At 42.7% G+C, this 13,447-nt stretch overlaps 5 protein-coding genes and 2 long non-coding RNA genes across 19 annotated transcripts; 5 read left to right on the top strand and 2 right to left on the bottom strand.

The window, feature by feature from the left end:
• The first annotated feature begins 15 nt into the window (after window positions 1-15).
• Window positions 16-1,064, top strand: CG11052 (uncharacterized protein). 4 transcript variants are annotated; one of them, NM_001260048.1, is made up of 5 exons: window positions 16-89; window positions 225-466; window positions 521-537; window positions 652-761; window positions 813-1,064. In NM_001260048.1, exons 2-5 carry the CDS (start codon window positions 262-264, stop codon window positions 928-930), a joined length of 450 nt encoding a protein of 149 aa, NP_001246977.1. In that variant the 5' UTR covers window positions 16-89; window positions 225-261; the 3' UTR covers window positions 931-1,064. The 4 variants fall into 4 exon arrangements, with proteins under 4 accessions (NP_001246977.1, NP_001246978.1, NP_652181.1 ...); NM_001260049.1 differs by having other exon boundaries at window positions 159-466; NM_143924.2 differs by having other exon boundaries at window positions 74-466.
• Window positions 1,065-1,202: 138 nt separating this feature from the next.
• Window positions 1,203-3,389, top strand: CG2767 (uncharacterized protein). The gene is made up of 5 exons (NM_141500.2): window positions 1,203-1,417; window positions 1,801-1,981; window positions 2,349-2,476; window positions 2,537-3,096; window positions 3,165-3,389. The coding sequence occupies exons 1-5, from the start codon at window positions 1,346-1,348 to the stop codon at window positions 3,211-3,213; spliced, it is 990 nt and encodes a 329-aa protein (NP_649757.1). The 5' UTR covers window positions 1,203-1,345; the 3' UTR covers window positions 3,214-3,389.
• On the bottom strand, window positions 3,280-7,751 carry CG2698 (uncharacterized protein). Of its 7 annotated transcripts, none has more exons than NM_001260047.1 (9): window positions 7,518-7,751; window positions 6,867-7,418; window positions 6,154-6,759; window positions 5,553-6,093; window positions 5,135-5,325; window positions 4,666-5,075; window positions 4,450-4,599; window positions 4,033-4,059; window positions 3,280-3,556 (listed from the first exon to the last, which is right to left on the bottom strand). In NM_001260047.1, exons 2-9 carry the CDS (start codon window positions 7,389-7,391, stop codon window positions 3,397-3,399), a joined length of 2,610 nt encoding a protein of 869 aa, NP_001246976.1. In that variant the 5' UTR covers window positions 7,392-7,418; window positions 7,518-7,751; the 3' UTR covers window positions 3,280-3,396. The 7 variants fall into 7 exon arrangements, with proteins under 7 accessions (NP_001246976.1, NP_001262361.1, NP_001138024.2 ...); NM_001275432.1 differs by having other exon boundaries at window positions 5,135-5,313; NM_001144552.3 differs by lacking the exon at window positions 3,280-3,556 and adding an exon at window positions 4,295-4,303 and having other exon boundaries at window positions 3,594-4,059; window positions 5,135-5,313.
• A 252-nt stretch (window positions 7,752-8,003) lies between these two features.
• Window positions 8,004-8,765, top strand: Kmn2 (kinetochore Mis12-Ndc80 network component 2). 2 transcript variants are annotated; one of them, NM_001170075.2, is made up of 4 exons: window positions 8,004-8,034; window positions 8,099-8,226; window positions 8,298-8,387; window positions 8,441-8,765. In NM_001170075.2, exons 1-4 carry the CDS (start codon window positions 8,028-8,030, stop codon window positions 8,495-8,497), a joined length of 282 nt encoding a protein of 93 aa, NP_001163546.2. In that variant the 5' UTR covers window positions 8,004-8,027; the 3' UTR covers window positions 8,498-8,765. The 2 variants fall into 2 exon arrangements, with proteins under 2 accessions (NP_001163546.2, NP_001163545.1); NM_001170074.2 differs by having other exon boundaries at window positions 8,298-8,393.
• Window positions 8,249-9,481, bottom strand: PIG-H (Phosphatidylinositol glycan anchor biosynthesis class H). 2 transcript variants are annotated; one of them, NM_001275429.1, is made up of 3 exons: window positions 8,810-9,481; window positions 8,650-8,727; window positions 8,249-8,589 (listed from the first exon to the last, which is right to left on the bottom strand). In NM_001275429.1, exons 1-3 carry the CDS (start codon window positions 9,266-9,268, stop codon window positions 8,461-8,463), a joined length of 666 nt encoding a protein of 221 aa, NP_001262358.1. In that variant the 5' UTR covers window positions 9,269-9,481; the 3' UTR covers window positions 8,249-8,460. The 2 variants fall into 2 exon arrangements, with proteins under 2 accessions (NP_001262358.1, NP_649755.1); NM_141498.3 differs by having other exon boundaries at window positions 8,396-8,589; window positions 8,810-9,292.
• A 1,479-nt stretch (window positions 9,482-10,960) lies between these two features.
• lncRNA:CR46142 (long non-coding RNA:CR46142) lies at window positions 10,961-11,707 on the top strand. Its single transcript, NR_133363.1, has one exon. It is a non-coding gene; the product is annotated as a long non-coding RNA:CR46142 (long non-coding RNA).
• A 170-nt stretch (window positions 11,708-11,877) lies between these two features.
• Window positions 11,878-13,328, top strand: lncRNA:CR46143 (long non-coding RNA:CR46143). Of its 2 annotated transcripts, NR_133361.1 has the most exons (2): window positions 11,878-12,009; window positions 12,059-13,328. It is a non-coding gene; the product is annotated as a long non-coding RNA:CR46143 (long non-coding RNA). The 2 variants fall into 2 exon arrangements; NR_133362.1 differs by having other exon boundaries at window positions 11,907-13,328.
• Window positions 13,329-13,447: the final 119 nt, after the last annotated feature.

The raw sequence follows: 13,447 nt of genomic DNA, 5'->3' as shown, positions 1-13,447 counted from the left end.
AAGGCTAAAAAAGCTAGATCTAAAAATACCGCTCTAGGATTGCTGTCGAATTTTCAACATAAGTGTTCATTTGTTGACAATAAGAAAACGTAACTTTTGCTATTGTTTTTGTTTTACCTTGTTCAAGTCATTTCATTTAAAATGTACTGTTTTTAAAGCCATTGAAATTCAAGGTGACCCAAAATAAAACCCTCAATCCCTATCGACCTATCGATTTTTGACAGTTTCCGCTCCAAATATGTTAAATATACGAGTTGTAAAATGACCTCCCAAGAAACGCAGACTGAGGGTGAACGTAGGAGGGTAACTCTTCCATCTTCGACACCAGATAAAGGTACACCATCCAAAAAAGGCAGCGAGGAGCCCAACCGAATTTCGAACACAGAGTTCCAAAAAAGAGTAACATCGGACAGAAGCGATGAGCCGGTCTTCAGCTGCCAATTCGAAGTGTTCGGCATTGTGCAAGGTAGGGTATTCACAAATCGTATAGTCGCAATAATTAGTTATCTGGCACCAACAGGCGTTTCATTTCGAATGGTAAGAGCTTGCTGGGAAATGGGATCTTCAAAACCCCTTTGAGCTATGGATTTTCTGCTACCTCTTATTGTATATGTGAAATCTCTTTACTGTAATCCAATTACCATGTTTTAGTACACCTTGCGAAGAGCTCAAAAGCTGGGAGTCCGGGGTTGGTGCAAAAACACCAACGAGAATACGGTGAAGGGCGAAATTCAAGCACACCGACATTCCTTTGAGTCCATGTGAGTGATTTTTTCCATTCAACGTTTAATTATCAAGCCGTTCTTTTACAGGCGCCTCTGGCTAAAGCACACCGGCAGCCCCACCAGTCGAATTGACAAATGCATTTTCAGTGAGACTACAGAACTTTCAGAATTCACGTTCACTAACTTCTCCATAGTGGTGGATTAGTTGTTCTCTAAAAGCTTAAAATCATTTAGAAACGGAATTGAATTTTTCTTACACACACTTATACAGTATTTGGATATGAGCTACAAATTTTTCTATTGTTATAATATTAAATCTAACTAAAATGCAAATAAATTAGTCCGATATTTTATAGTAAACGAGCCTTAAACCATTTATGGTAAGTACATTTATTTTTAAATTCGATTGTTTTGTTAAACAAATATCGACTAGTAAGACCGCGCTTTGCAAAAGGCAGAATCTCATTGGATTGGGTGAGATAAGTGGGCCGGTGACTGGGTCGTAGCTTCTTGTTTAATTTCAATTCAATCCTCGAAGCAACAGGTTGTGCCGCATCTTTTCCATTTAATCTGTTACTCAAGTCTGTTTTAGTGTACAAGTTATCAAAAATCAATACAAAATGGTCAACACCAAGTTCTTAACGTTCAACAATGGAGAGAAGATGCCCGTGATTGGCATCGGCACCTGGCAGGTATTTATAATCACGTTAATTCTGTAATTTCATAGATTGCTTGTAAGTGGTTAAATGGATAGTAGATATTCGAATCTTAATACTATTGTTTCAACTTATTAATGACCTCAACAAATCGCTGACACGTCATTTAAATCTCTTGAAATTCCGATTCCGATGCAATCAACAATTTGGTTGGTGCTGGGGGACTTTAGACCGGTTTTCAAAAACAAACAATAAACCACCATTCATATCCACTGGTGGACTGGACTTTCTCTGGTCACGGGAGAATAAATATCGTTGTAAATCGAGTTTGAAGATTTTCGGGTAGTGTAGATTATGCAAATCCTATAATCAATATATATACAATACCACTAAACCGCACTTTCATCACCACAATGCAGGCATCTGATGAGGAAATCGAAACCGCCATCGATGCGGCTTTGGAAGCTGGGTATCGCCACATAGATACGGCGCCAGTCTACGGCAATGAGAAGGCCATCGGAAGAGTCCTAAAGCGTTGGCTGGACGCCGGCAAGGTCAAGCGGGAGGAGCTGTTCATTGTGACCAAGGTGCCACCCGTTTGTAAGTAGCATTTAGTAGTTGGATGGTATTTCAAAATGCCATATAAACATTTATAAATAGTTCCTATGTTCTATGCCCACAGAATCTTAAGATCCATAGAAACCAAAGCATTTTACACCAGCTACCAATATTCTTTTTGATATCTAGTTGATAAAATAAGACTAGGAACGTGATTTTAAAACACCAACATAGACTCCTTCAGTGTTCATAATTTCAATTTAAAAACATTTTTATTATCACCACATGACTCTTTGATATGATAAATGAACCTGATGTGAATGACTATAAATATAGCTGTGAGAGTTTTCACTATTACGAGTCCAGTTATTTCAAAAATAATATAATAATAATATAATCCTTGTTTTAGCCAACCGCCCCCACGAAGTTGAGCCAACCATCAAAAAGTCACTGGAAGATCTGCAACTGGACTATGTGGACTTATATTTGGTGCACACTCCCTTCACAATTAATATCAACGAGGACGGAAGCTTTAAGGTAGTTGTGCTACGGAATCTAATCCCAACTCCTATACACATCTCGAGCATTAACTTTCAGCTCGACAAGGAGGGCCTAATGGAGGTCGACGTTACCACGAACCACGCAGCCATCTGGGTTGCTATGGAGGCCCTGGTGGAGAAGGGTCTCACCAAGTCCATTGGGGTATCCAACTTCAGCAAGGATCAGGTGGCCCGTCTGTTGAAGAACTGCAAGATCCGGCCGGCCAACAACCAGATTGAGCACCACGTTTATTTGCAGCAGCGAGATCTGGTCGACTTCTGCAAGTCCGAAAACATTACCGTAACTGCCTACTCCCCGTTGGGATCCAAGGGAATCGCCAAGTTTAATGCTGGAGCGGGCATCGTGAGAGATCTGCCGGACCTGATGGACATCCCTGAGGTGAAGGAGATTGCCGCAAGCCATGGCAAGACGCCAGCGCAGGTCCTCCTCCGCTGGATTATCGACACTGGTGTATCCGCCATTCCCAAGAGCACGAATCCCGCTCGCCTTAAACAGAATCTGGACGTCTTCGATTTCGAACTGACGGCCGAGGAGGTGGCCAAGTTGTCTAGCCTGGACCAGAATATTCGAATCTGTGACTTTGCATTCTTCCATGGGTATAAAAATATGACTTAGCTTTAATCCCTCTATTTTATTTATTTATTTATTTTTATTTTGTTTACAGTGTGGAAAGGCATCCTGAGTTTACCTTCAAGAATCAGTACACGAACTAAACGGCATAGCTATATAAAAAGAATTCAAATGAACGCAGTAAATTCTTTTCCAAAACATTACTTTGTGTCGAAAGTATAGAAAAGCAACCATTTATTTTGTAACAGTTATAAAAAAAGTAATTACTCGCAATTCGGTCATTATACACAGATAAAATGTAGTTATGATATTTATATACAAATTCTTTACTGGTTTTCTTTGGTATTCAACAGTTGAAATGTCTTGGTTTTCGTTACGATTTTCAGCTCAACAGGTTTTCCCTCTATGACAGACTTTCCATCCGTGTTATCGTTCGTTTTTATTATACTGTCGTTAACAGTTTCGTTGACCCTTCGAGGAATCGAGCTGGAAAACCACTTTCAAATTCAAAAAAGCTTGCATTCAGCGGTAGTTAGTTAGTACAGAAATATATTTGCAAGACATTTTGTATCTAAGTTTAAACACATCACAATTTTACATTAAGCAATTAGTAGCGAGCACGATATCGGTACTTGAAGGCTTTGGAAATGTTTCGCGACTACAAATAATTCGAGGTACATTTTGTATGTAAGAACACTAAGATCGATAGAATAGATATTAAGGAGCGCTTGCTGCATAGACGGAATATTGAATAATATCATAAAAATCAATGTTCGCAAAGCGGTAAGATTAGCAACTGAGAAACGAACAACAATAGTTAAAGGAAGCTCCAGCCTATGTCTAGGTTATGATATTCGGGCCAATCTCATTTTGATTGTCAGGTATTTGGCCACACAGCTTATGTTAGTTCGCAGTTCGAGTATTAAAAGGAAATTCGTAGTTTCTGGTCCATGCCAACTCACGTGGTCCGCTCCTCGTCCGTACTGTTCCTGAAATTCAGCAAAGGATTTTCATTAAATTAAGATATAACAAGGAAGAAGTAAGTAGCTTCGGCAAGCCGGAGCTTATATACCCTTGCAGTATTTATATACTCTTACTCTTGACGGCGGTATAATAAAATATTCTTTTCTGGACCGTTTCTGCATTGAAAGAAAACTTTTGGAAATTTTTCCTTGACGGACAGACGGACATGGCTAGTGAATCCCTGCATTGTAGACTTCTTACTAAAATCCTCTGCAATGGTATAAAAGATTTTAAATCTAAATAAGCATGCCAGCAAATAACTCACTTTAATCCCTGCCGCACAAGTCTGATGTGGTTCATACTTTGCATGCAAATTAAACAAATTCATCGAATTTGGCTTGGGAAAGTCTAATTACCTGGGCTCTTGATGACTGCGCATGGCCAGCGTGGCCACCTCAAAAAGGCCGATGAAGAAGCAAAGCATAAGGGGTCCGAAAATAGCTCCTTGCCAACCGATCCAATACATTCCGCCTGCTATGGCCAGGCCGTTGAGGTAGGGATGTCCACTGACAAATGTTAGCAAAATGATGAGATATTAAATTCCATTTATCCCACCAAAAAAGTGTACTTACCCTTTGAGGTCCGCATATATAGCAGTTTCAAAAGATGATGGCACGAAAAACTGAAGCAGGAACAATATAAGTCCTGCATAGAAGCGGTCCTGGGCCAGCCAAAGCTCTAGAAAGGCTGGCACCGCACACCAGTAACTGCCTAGGAAAGGAGCAGCAGCCAACATAGCTGCCAAGGCGGACGGCAGGAACACAATCCGGGCCCCGAAAACCGTATGGACTAACCAGGTGAACAGACCCGTAAAGGTGGAGCACCTAAACATTGAGACTAGGACTACGGTAATGGAGTTTTCCAGGGCATCGGCGATTTTGATACCCGAGCTGGAATAGCCCAGGTATTTTGTGATCTGCAGGGGCGCGTACTTCTCCTGACTGCTCGAGAGCAGGTAGAACAGAGCCGTAAAGAATACAATCTAAAGAAAGTGTGATTAAGTAATTAGTATTGATTAAAAGCCTATTTATATACACTTACCATATCTAGAATAAACTCAATGCACGCTTGTCCACCCGAAAGCACAAGGGATAGAATCTCCCCGGTCACGCCCATTATCATGGACATGTTGGTCCGGATGATGTGCCACAACGACTCTGCAACCTCGAGGATCGTCTGCGTATTGCTCTGCGCCCAGCCGATAATGCCCTGTTTTGCCACTAAAACTAGCTCTTTAAAATGTCCTTGGTTAAATAAACGGCCATCGGTTAGCAGATGCACACAGTATGAGTTATTTCATAGACGCAAACGAGTGTTACGGGATGGATGATGGGAGCAAGTACTTAACGAAAGCCCGGACACCCATGCGGAAACCCCGAAAAAGAACTCAAAAAATGTATTAATAAAACGGGAGGAAAGAAAATTGAAAGAAGCCATAGGGAGTGGAACTTATGCTTACCTGGATTGTCGACGATTTCGCCAAATGTGCTTTTCAGGGCATCCGTTGGTACCCGCGGCCCGTACGATGAACCGGCCTTATTGAAATCGATCCAATACTGGATGAGCCGGTCCCACACTTCGAGGATCTGCTCCTTCAACTTGGTGGCGTGCACCTTATCGGCGTCTGCCAGCCAGTCGTCTATGTAGGTTTCAATCTTACGGCGACCATAATGGTGTGCGTTATCAAGAGCATCCTCGATGGACGATTGCATGTTGGCAGGCAAGATGTCAATTAGCTCAGGCCGATCTGTGATCGTCTTGTTAATTAAATCCTTGCCCAGGTAAGCCACCTCAATCGTCTCCGAGTAAATGTTCACGCAGAAGAACACGCTTAGAAACACGATGATAAGCAGCATGAGGATGATCATTAGGATGGAGGTGACTGATTCAACGGAGGCCTTTAGTGAATCCCGCACGATAGTGTTGATTTTATAGTTTAGTTCCAGGACACCAGGTAGACAGAGTGGCAGCACGGCAGAATGGTGTTCGATTGCCCAGAACTGCAAACATAAATATAAAAAATGTAAATTCATAATATACGAATTTTATGTCTAACTCACACGCAGCGCTGCGTAAACTTCGCTAATTTTGTTGCAAACAAATTTAGTAATTCCCGTATACTCTCCTACGGTGTAAATAAGATGCAGAATTACTGGGATTGCCGCTAGGATAAACATCCACACGTTGCGATAGAGGAATGTGCCCAAGCAGGCATAAAAAAGGAGCTTAAAGAATGTGTCGCTCTGGTGACTGGGAACCTCCGTTTCTGGCTTGACATCAAACGTGTCCGTCGAGTCGACAGTGTCACTTAACGATACATCCTCCACATCCGACTGCAGCCCCGGACTCAGTGGCTCGTTGCCTGGTCTGCCACAAATGCTGAAGTTGCTTAGCGATCGCTCAAAATCGTTCTTGTCGAACAACTTTTGCAGGCGGTGAAGATAAGATCCCGAATCATCTAGGGTTTGCAGATGATATGCCGTAGATGCTGTTACATAGGTCATAACCAGTAGAAATACCGGCACCTGCAGGGCGCCAAGAAAGCTACTCAGATAGCCCGCTACAGCTATCCACATGGATTGTCCGGCGACCACGAAGTGGGCACTATTCTCTGGCCTCCAAAAGAAGTGGACGCAGCTCAAGTAGACCACGATCAAGGAAATGAGCTGCAATCAATTAAAAATGTTCTGTTTTTTCGTTCTTTTCTATATCAACTGGTTTTTTTAAGATTTTTTCCTATGATTCACCATCGAAAAATCGACAAGGAACTTACCACGTATACGTTGAGGAATCCAATAATTTGAACGAACAAGCCATGGGAAAAGGTGATCCAATGCCAGATGGCCAGCAGAAAACCCTTCGGTGCATATAAAACCAGCAGCTTAATGCACCCGGCCACTCCGCATCCGGCCAGGAGGAGTTGCCAGTGTTCGCAGAGCCACCCGATCAGCAACCGCCCGCAATGCTCTGTGGCTTCCAGCGGCGATAGGCAGATCGAAACCAGTACATTGGAGTCGCGCACCTCCAAGCGGTGAAACCAACTGTTTACGCTCTCCGCCAAACGTCGCTTGAATGGAAAGAGCACGGCGCCCATGAGGAAGGCCCACAGCAATGGACGGACGAAGGGCCCAAGAATGAAGCACACAGCGACGAATGCCGCAACTCCTGCGGCGATCAGGAAATTGTACATGGCGGCGCGAAAGCTCTCATGATTCTGGGACCTCATACGGAGCAGGCGGTTGATCACACTGTCAAAAGAGCGGTCCCGTCGAATGGGAATCGGTTCGGACCGATTCATTTTGCGTGTGCCCGGAGAAACGGGGAACTGCAGTCGGATAGAGAAAACGGGATTAGAGCTTCATGTCCATATGAGTAGCACAGCCGAATGACTGTTCTCGGAACTGCTCCACTGATGGAAACTCACTTTTGATGAAATGCCTCAGTGTTCAGTGGTCAGCAACAGATGGATTCCTACGGGGCCTGGGTGGGATTCCGACAAGGAGATACTAAATTCCGCAACTAGAGGTGGTCATTGGACGAGCAGCTGGCCACTCACTTTATGAGGGGCGGGGAGCGGACTCACATAAACAAAAATACGTCGTTTCTGCCAAATTACGTCAGGCGGGCAGGGCTGGGAAGTGGGTCGGTTCGCAACACTGGCAGCCAGCCGATACACAGTGCGCATCCCCTAAAACAGAAATAATATCGCATGAAATAATTAATGTTTGTTGTATAAAATATTATAAAAAAAAGTACACATAGATATATCTTAGAAACAATTGCCTAGGAGCATACAAGATATAATCTTTACAAATTGGCTATTGATGCGAAACAGGCGTACGTAAAAAGGGTAATTTTTATCACATACTTACTGTAATGAAGGCCATTGACGCTTTTCAACACAGCCACATTTTCAAAACAAAAAACAGACGCCATGGAAAGTAAGCGCATTAAAATTAATCTTTACTGTTATAGAAATACATTAATACTACAAATTATGTACAGACTTTTCACTGCAGCAGTTGATCGAGTTGCAAAATATCCAGAAGGAACTAAACAGCAACAAGGACACGTACCTAAAAACCTACCGCCAAGTACTCAAAAAGAAATTTAGATCAGAACTGAACAATTTGGTAAGCTGCAATTGTAAAATCTCAAATTTGCAATATTTACTTTATTCACAATTACATATAATCTCGTATAGGTCCGTGCTGATTTCAATATAGTCAAAACCGAGTTAAAGGTTCCACAATTACCACCACTACCTCCAGAAGATGAAAAGACTACAGCCACGGTACAAGTAAGTTTGTCTAAATGTTATTAAGTCTCTAATAAATACTTTAACAGTTCAGCGATATGGCCAAGGACTACGAATTCACTAAGGACTGCTTGTCCTTGCTGTAGGACTCTTCTGACCGGTCTTTGGTGCTGTTCAGCCAATATTTATGCAGCACGTGATATGTGTGCTGCAGACACTCAATTGAGGGGGATTGACTCTGGAAAAAAGGAGCTTAATCATTAAATACATACGTTTACATGAACGAAAGTGAACTCACATTGAATAGGGGTATTATAGGGCGCTTCTTGAATTGACTTCCTTTTGTACGTAATATAAGCATGTACTTTACGTCCAACTGAAAGAGAAACAAAGTGAATAAATATTAGAAACATTAGAACTTGAATCCTTAACGTATGTCTATCAGCAATAGTTCGTACGTCTTCAATAACTTCGTTTAGCACTATGTCCTCGATGTGTCCCCTTTGGACGCAGAGGACCGATTCCCTGCCAAAGGAGCGCACCGTCTCCATTTGGAGTGCCATGTCCCAGCTGTAGAACAACCGCTCAGCCTGCACCAGGTTCAGAGTGGATCGGATGAGCAGGATGGCCACGGAAGCACACGTTATCAGTGGGTACAGAATACGGGGCTGCAGGAAACTAATCGTTCTGTTATCAAACCCGCAGGTCCCCACAAAATAAGCGATAGATAGGAACATGAGCAGCAGTAGTCGACGCAACTTGCGCTGCAGTTGGATTCCATGCAGCCGGTTCACCAGTTCGATGCGAACCACGTCGCCGCCGCAGTGCTTGATGCACAGTTCCAAGTCCGCTTCCACGGCTCCTTCATATTTCGCTTGCCGGCTATAATATCTGTGGATCGTCACTTTGGGCTCCATTCCTCGACCAGGTGTTACCAGATGGTGAAACGGGTTAGTCTCAAGTGGTCAAACAGTTGTGGTGGTTTGCCACTAAATTCAAATGGAACAGTTATCAGCACAGATAACAGTGAATGTATTAAGTCCGTCTATAATTTTATATTTCTTTATATCATTACAAAGAGGACTTGCATCTCATGTATATCTTTTTGATTTAGTATTTGGGAAAAACTAGCTTGTTCCAAAATAGCCATTATATAATATGCTAATAACTTGTTTCCACTACTCGGATTTATGGTATTTGATGTACGCATATTTGCTATATAATTAAGCAGCTATCTGTGCATTTTGAATATTTTTTAATTGTTAAAAAGAAGCTTATATGCATATAATTTAAAATATTTATAAAGTATGCCTTATTAGAGTTCATATCGGTATTTTATCCAGTATCTTTCCGATGCGTTTTGACGAAGTCTTACAAAAGCTACTTGCTGCACATTTTATTGGCGCGAAACATGAATTTGTTTTTCTGAGACTCTGACCAGCAAGTGGAAATATGACCGAGTTCTGAAATATGAATACATATTGATTCGTTACAAGTTGAACTAATTACAATGCTGGCATTGGTATCTTAAATGCATTCCGTTTACCGTTATTCGTGAGTTTTAGGGCCATACTTAGCATGTGAATGAAAACGTGTTTTTGGGCAATCAAAAATAATAAATAAAATGCATATAATATATAGCTTAATTGAATTCATTTAAAATTTTCAACCACTTCTTATGCAAATCCGGAGTGCAGATAATTCCCCCGTGCTGGAAGGCTATTGAATTGCCCGACTTGGAACGCACAGATCCATCAATTAATGTTAGTTAGCTGATTCGTTTGGTTTCTGTGTCAACTAGCTGACCTTGATATATTTTCACGATGGCCGATCAATGTTCAAACACGAACGCCTTGCGCAATTTCTAATGTCTCTCTTGTTTTTATATGCGTACTAAACCCCATCTCCATCTGCACCTTCATCGCCATCTCCAGCTTGTCGTCTTCGTCAGACTCGCCATCGTCGTCAGCAGTTTGCGACTTCTCTGGATTTGTGGAATTTTGGGCGATCGAGCTAGTCGCTGATCGATGTGATCGGAACTTGCTCGGAAAGCAGTCGACAAATTTGAGTGGCTCTGAATGGGAAGCCGTGTTAGTTCAGACTTTATTGTTTTAAATCTTTTTTATACGTGTATGTATTAGATATTGGGAGATCTTGAAGGGGATTTAGTTATAATCACGGGTTCTCTGGGGGCGGGTTGAAAGGAGAATGACTCGTGCATTGGTTTGTTATTCTTGCCTGTCTTTGGTATTTCACACTTTCGATTGCATTGCCTCAGACCTCAAATTCCACGATAATGTACGGGCGAGAATGATTTGCAGAATCGAAAAATGCCACTTGACTTAACCGTTATTTAATAATCAGAAAAGCACCAGCAGAAATAACAATTCCGCCATACACTGAAGTATAAACTAGTATATTTGGAATATAAGTCTATTTCATTAACTTATAAAGATTGAATGGAGTTATTTTTCACATAGAAATTTGTTAAATATACGAATAGGATATAGAACCGTATGGAACTGTATTTTCGGTACCATTTTGTAGATTCTAACCTTTTAATTTTCGAACCGTGTTTAGGTTTTGCAATCCAACGTGTCGGCTGCTTTTGTGGTTTCGAGGGCTTTTGAGACTCCGGCATCGCGAAATCAACGCATCAATCATCTTCGGTTGCACAACTGCAGGGAGGTGCAGTCCAACCAATTGCAGCTTTTCCCAGATGATAATACCAGTTGCCTTCTACCAATATGCTCATTAGCACCAGTCCGATGTAAATTCTACTGCCTTGCTATATAATCGCTAGGGTGATTTTACGAGATTTGCAACCTTGAACTCTGGTTTTTTATTATTGCCAAGTGCGGATAAGGCCAATAATACTAACGAGAGTCCAAAAATAAACAAGCGCCACAAAGAGCTGGATCCGAGTCACAAAAACTCTCCTAAGCTTGGCCCAATAAACAATGGCTTTGGCCGGCGATCGACACCCACCACACCACCACCAAAATTGGTCGTGGTTCATCTGCGTGGCATCATTACGATCGTCATCTGGCGCGGCTCGTCCGATTGAGACTTGAATTGAAGTCGATATTTCTGGGCCGAAGGTTGCGCTATTAAGTATACGCCGCATGTGCTCGCCAAAAACCAAAAGCCAGACTAACGATGAGAAGCATCTCGGAAAAAAGTCATTGTACTCCGCCAGGGAATGAGCTCTGAATAACCTGATGGTTCCGGTCATTAGGTCCCCGTTTATTGCGGTTGGATCGATGGTCGGCAAAGGTGGATAAACGGAGTATATCAAATCGATCGGAAGTCGCGGCCAAGTTCCTTCAACTTTGCGATTATGCAATCGCATTGAGAAATTAACACACTGAACTCAAATGGTGAACTGGTGCACTTTCGTTAATGAATTTAATTAGATTATGAATATTTTTCAGATTGCTTTAACATTTCGATTTGTATGTAAATTTTCTGCAAATGCTCAAGGTTGAATCTCTGGGTATAAAGTGCTTATTTATTTTGATTTTTTGTTCACATAAATTTTACAACTAGGCGTGGCTTGCCGGCACCTAAAACTTGTGTTACAATATATTGTCGTGCGCGGCATTAGTTAAAGGACTAGTGAAGTGCATTCTAACTGGGAAAAACATATCCATGTCTGGTGAGTACAGTCGCAGTCTAAATTCTGATGATCAAATGGAAAATTTCAGAGCAAGCGGAAATATTACCTGCCATCTCTGTCCATATAAGGAGGATCATTCTGATCTAGCATGGTCAATTCATCGTGAGCTTTTCCTCTAGTCATACAGCCACTAGAAAGCCCTTGAATCGATCGTATTCATACTTCCCCCAATATGGCAGACGCGTGTTTCGGATCTGTGAGATGGGATCAGCTTAGGGCGACATGTCTATACATATTCATCGTCTCCCCCGCCGACTGTTTGCACATGTAAATTTGGCGCGGCTAGATTACATGGTCAGTTACGTGTTATTCGGTTAGAATTCCGCAAAAAGATCTTGTGCTCGGCGGCCATGCAGCGGACTTTGAGACGAAAAATGCAAATGTTTGCTTTGTTGCATTGCTTGGGTTTTTTGTCGAAAAACGCATCAAAAGTGCAGGGTAATGGTGAGATTTTTAGCAGGTAAATTAGAATAAAGGTAGTTGAAGGGTCGTTAATTGAGGGTAAGTAAATCGTCAACCAAGCCGCTGTCAAAGTTCGATCTAATTGCTTAGCTCACAAAAATCGACTACGTAACGTTTCAAGCTTGCACAAATAACAAGTAAGCGTCGGGTCCTCCGAAATATTAAGTATCCGCCAGGTTGCCTGCAACATCCAGGTCTCGGTAGCCGCTTTTCCCATTCGGGAATTTGTATGTTTCAGAAGTTCACGGCGCATTTTGGCCATTTATTGGCCATCACGAAGGCAAACGGAGGAAAGCCAAGTATTGGTCATTATAAATATTTAAGAGCCCAAGAGGCAAACTGGTTTGGTCAGCCCCATCTTCTTCTGCTTTTTACCGCATACGTATCCAAAGATTGGGCTTTGTTGCTGGCAACCTTTCCGCCGCTCTCCCTCGCCGTGATTTGATTTGATTTGATTTGATTTGTGGCTACGTTAATTTTTGCACACTTTTCCGATATGAAGGGCCGGGCCTGGGCAGGGGTTAATTAACGGACATTCTTGCCGAACTTTGAACTGTGCAATCATGCGCGCTGCCAAGACGCGGCAAAAGTACCGCTCCGATATTTGGATTGGCGGCAATTAGCGCCGCACTTGGGTGTGGGTGCAAAGGCGGGTGATACCCCCACTGGTGGATACCAAGAATTCGATTCCAAAGGGCCGCTGGCCGATCTCGCTCTCGCTCTGGCATCCTGACGCCCGACCCGATCGCTTCGGCTGTCAGAGCGAGAGCACACATCGACAACCTGTTGCTCAGAACCTGTGGCTAGCGACCGAAGCTTTCGACTTCGGCTCACCTCAACGCCAGCGCCATCGCCACGCTCGCCGAAAATGAGCGGTCGGCGGCGCCGACGATCTGCGTCGACGTCTGCGCCAAGTCCGCTCCTACGACTGCGAGGCGGTATAAAAGTAAAGCGG

This window comes from Drosophila melanogaster, chromosome 3R, assembly GCF_000001215.4.
Source record: "Drosophila melanogaster chromosome 3R".
NCBI classification, from domain to species: domain Eukaryota; kingdom Metazoa; phylum Arthropoda; class Insecta; order Diptera; family Drosophilidae; genus Drosophila; species Drosophila melanogaster.
Note: the sequence above shows the minus strand (reverse complement) of the source record. Positions and strands in the feature narration are given on the sequence as shown.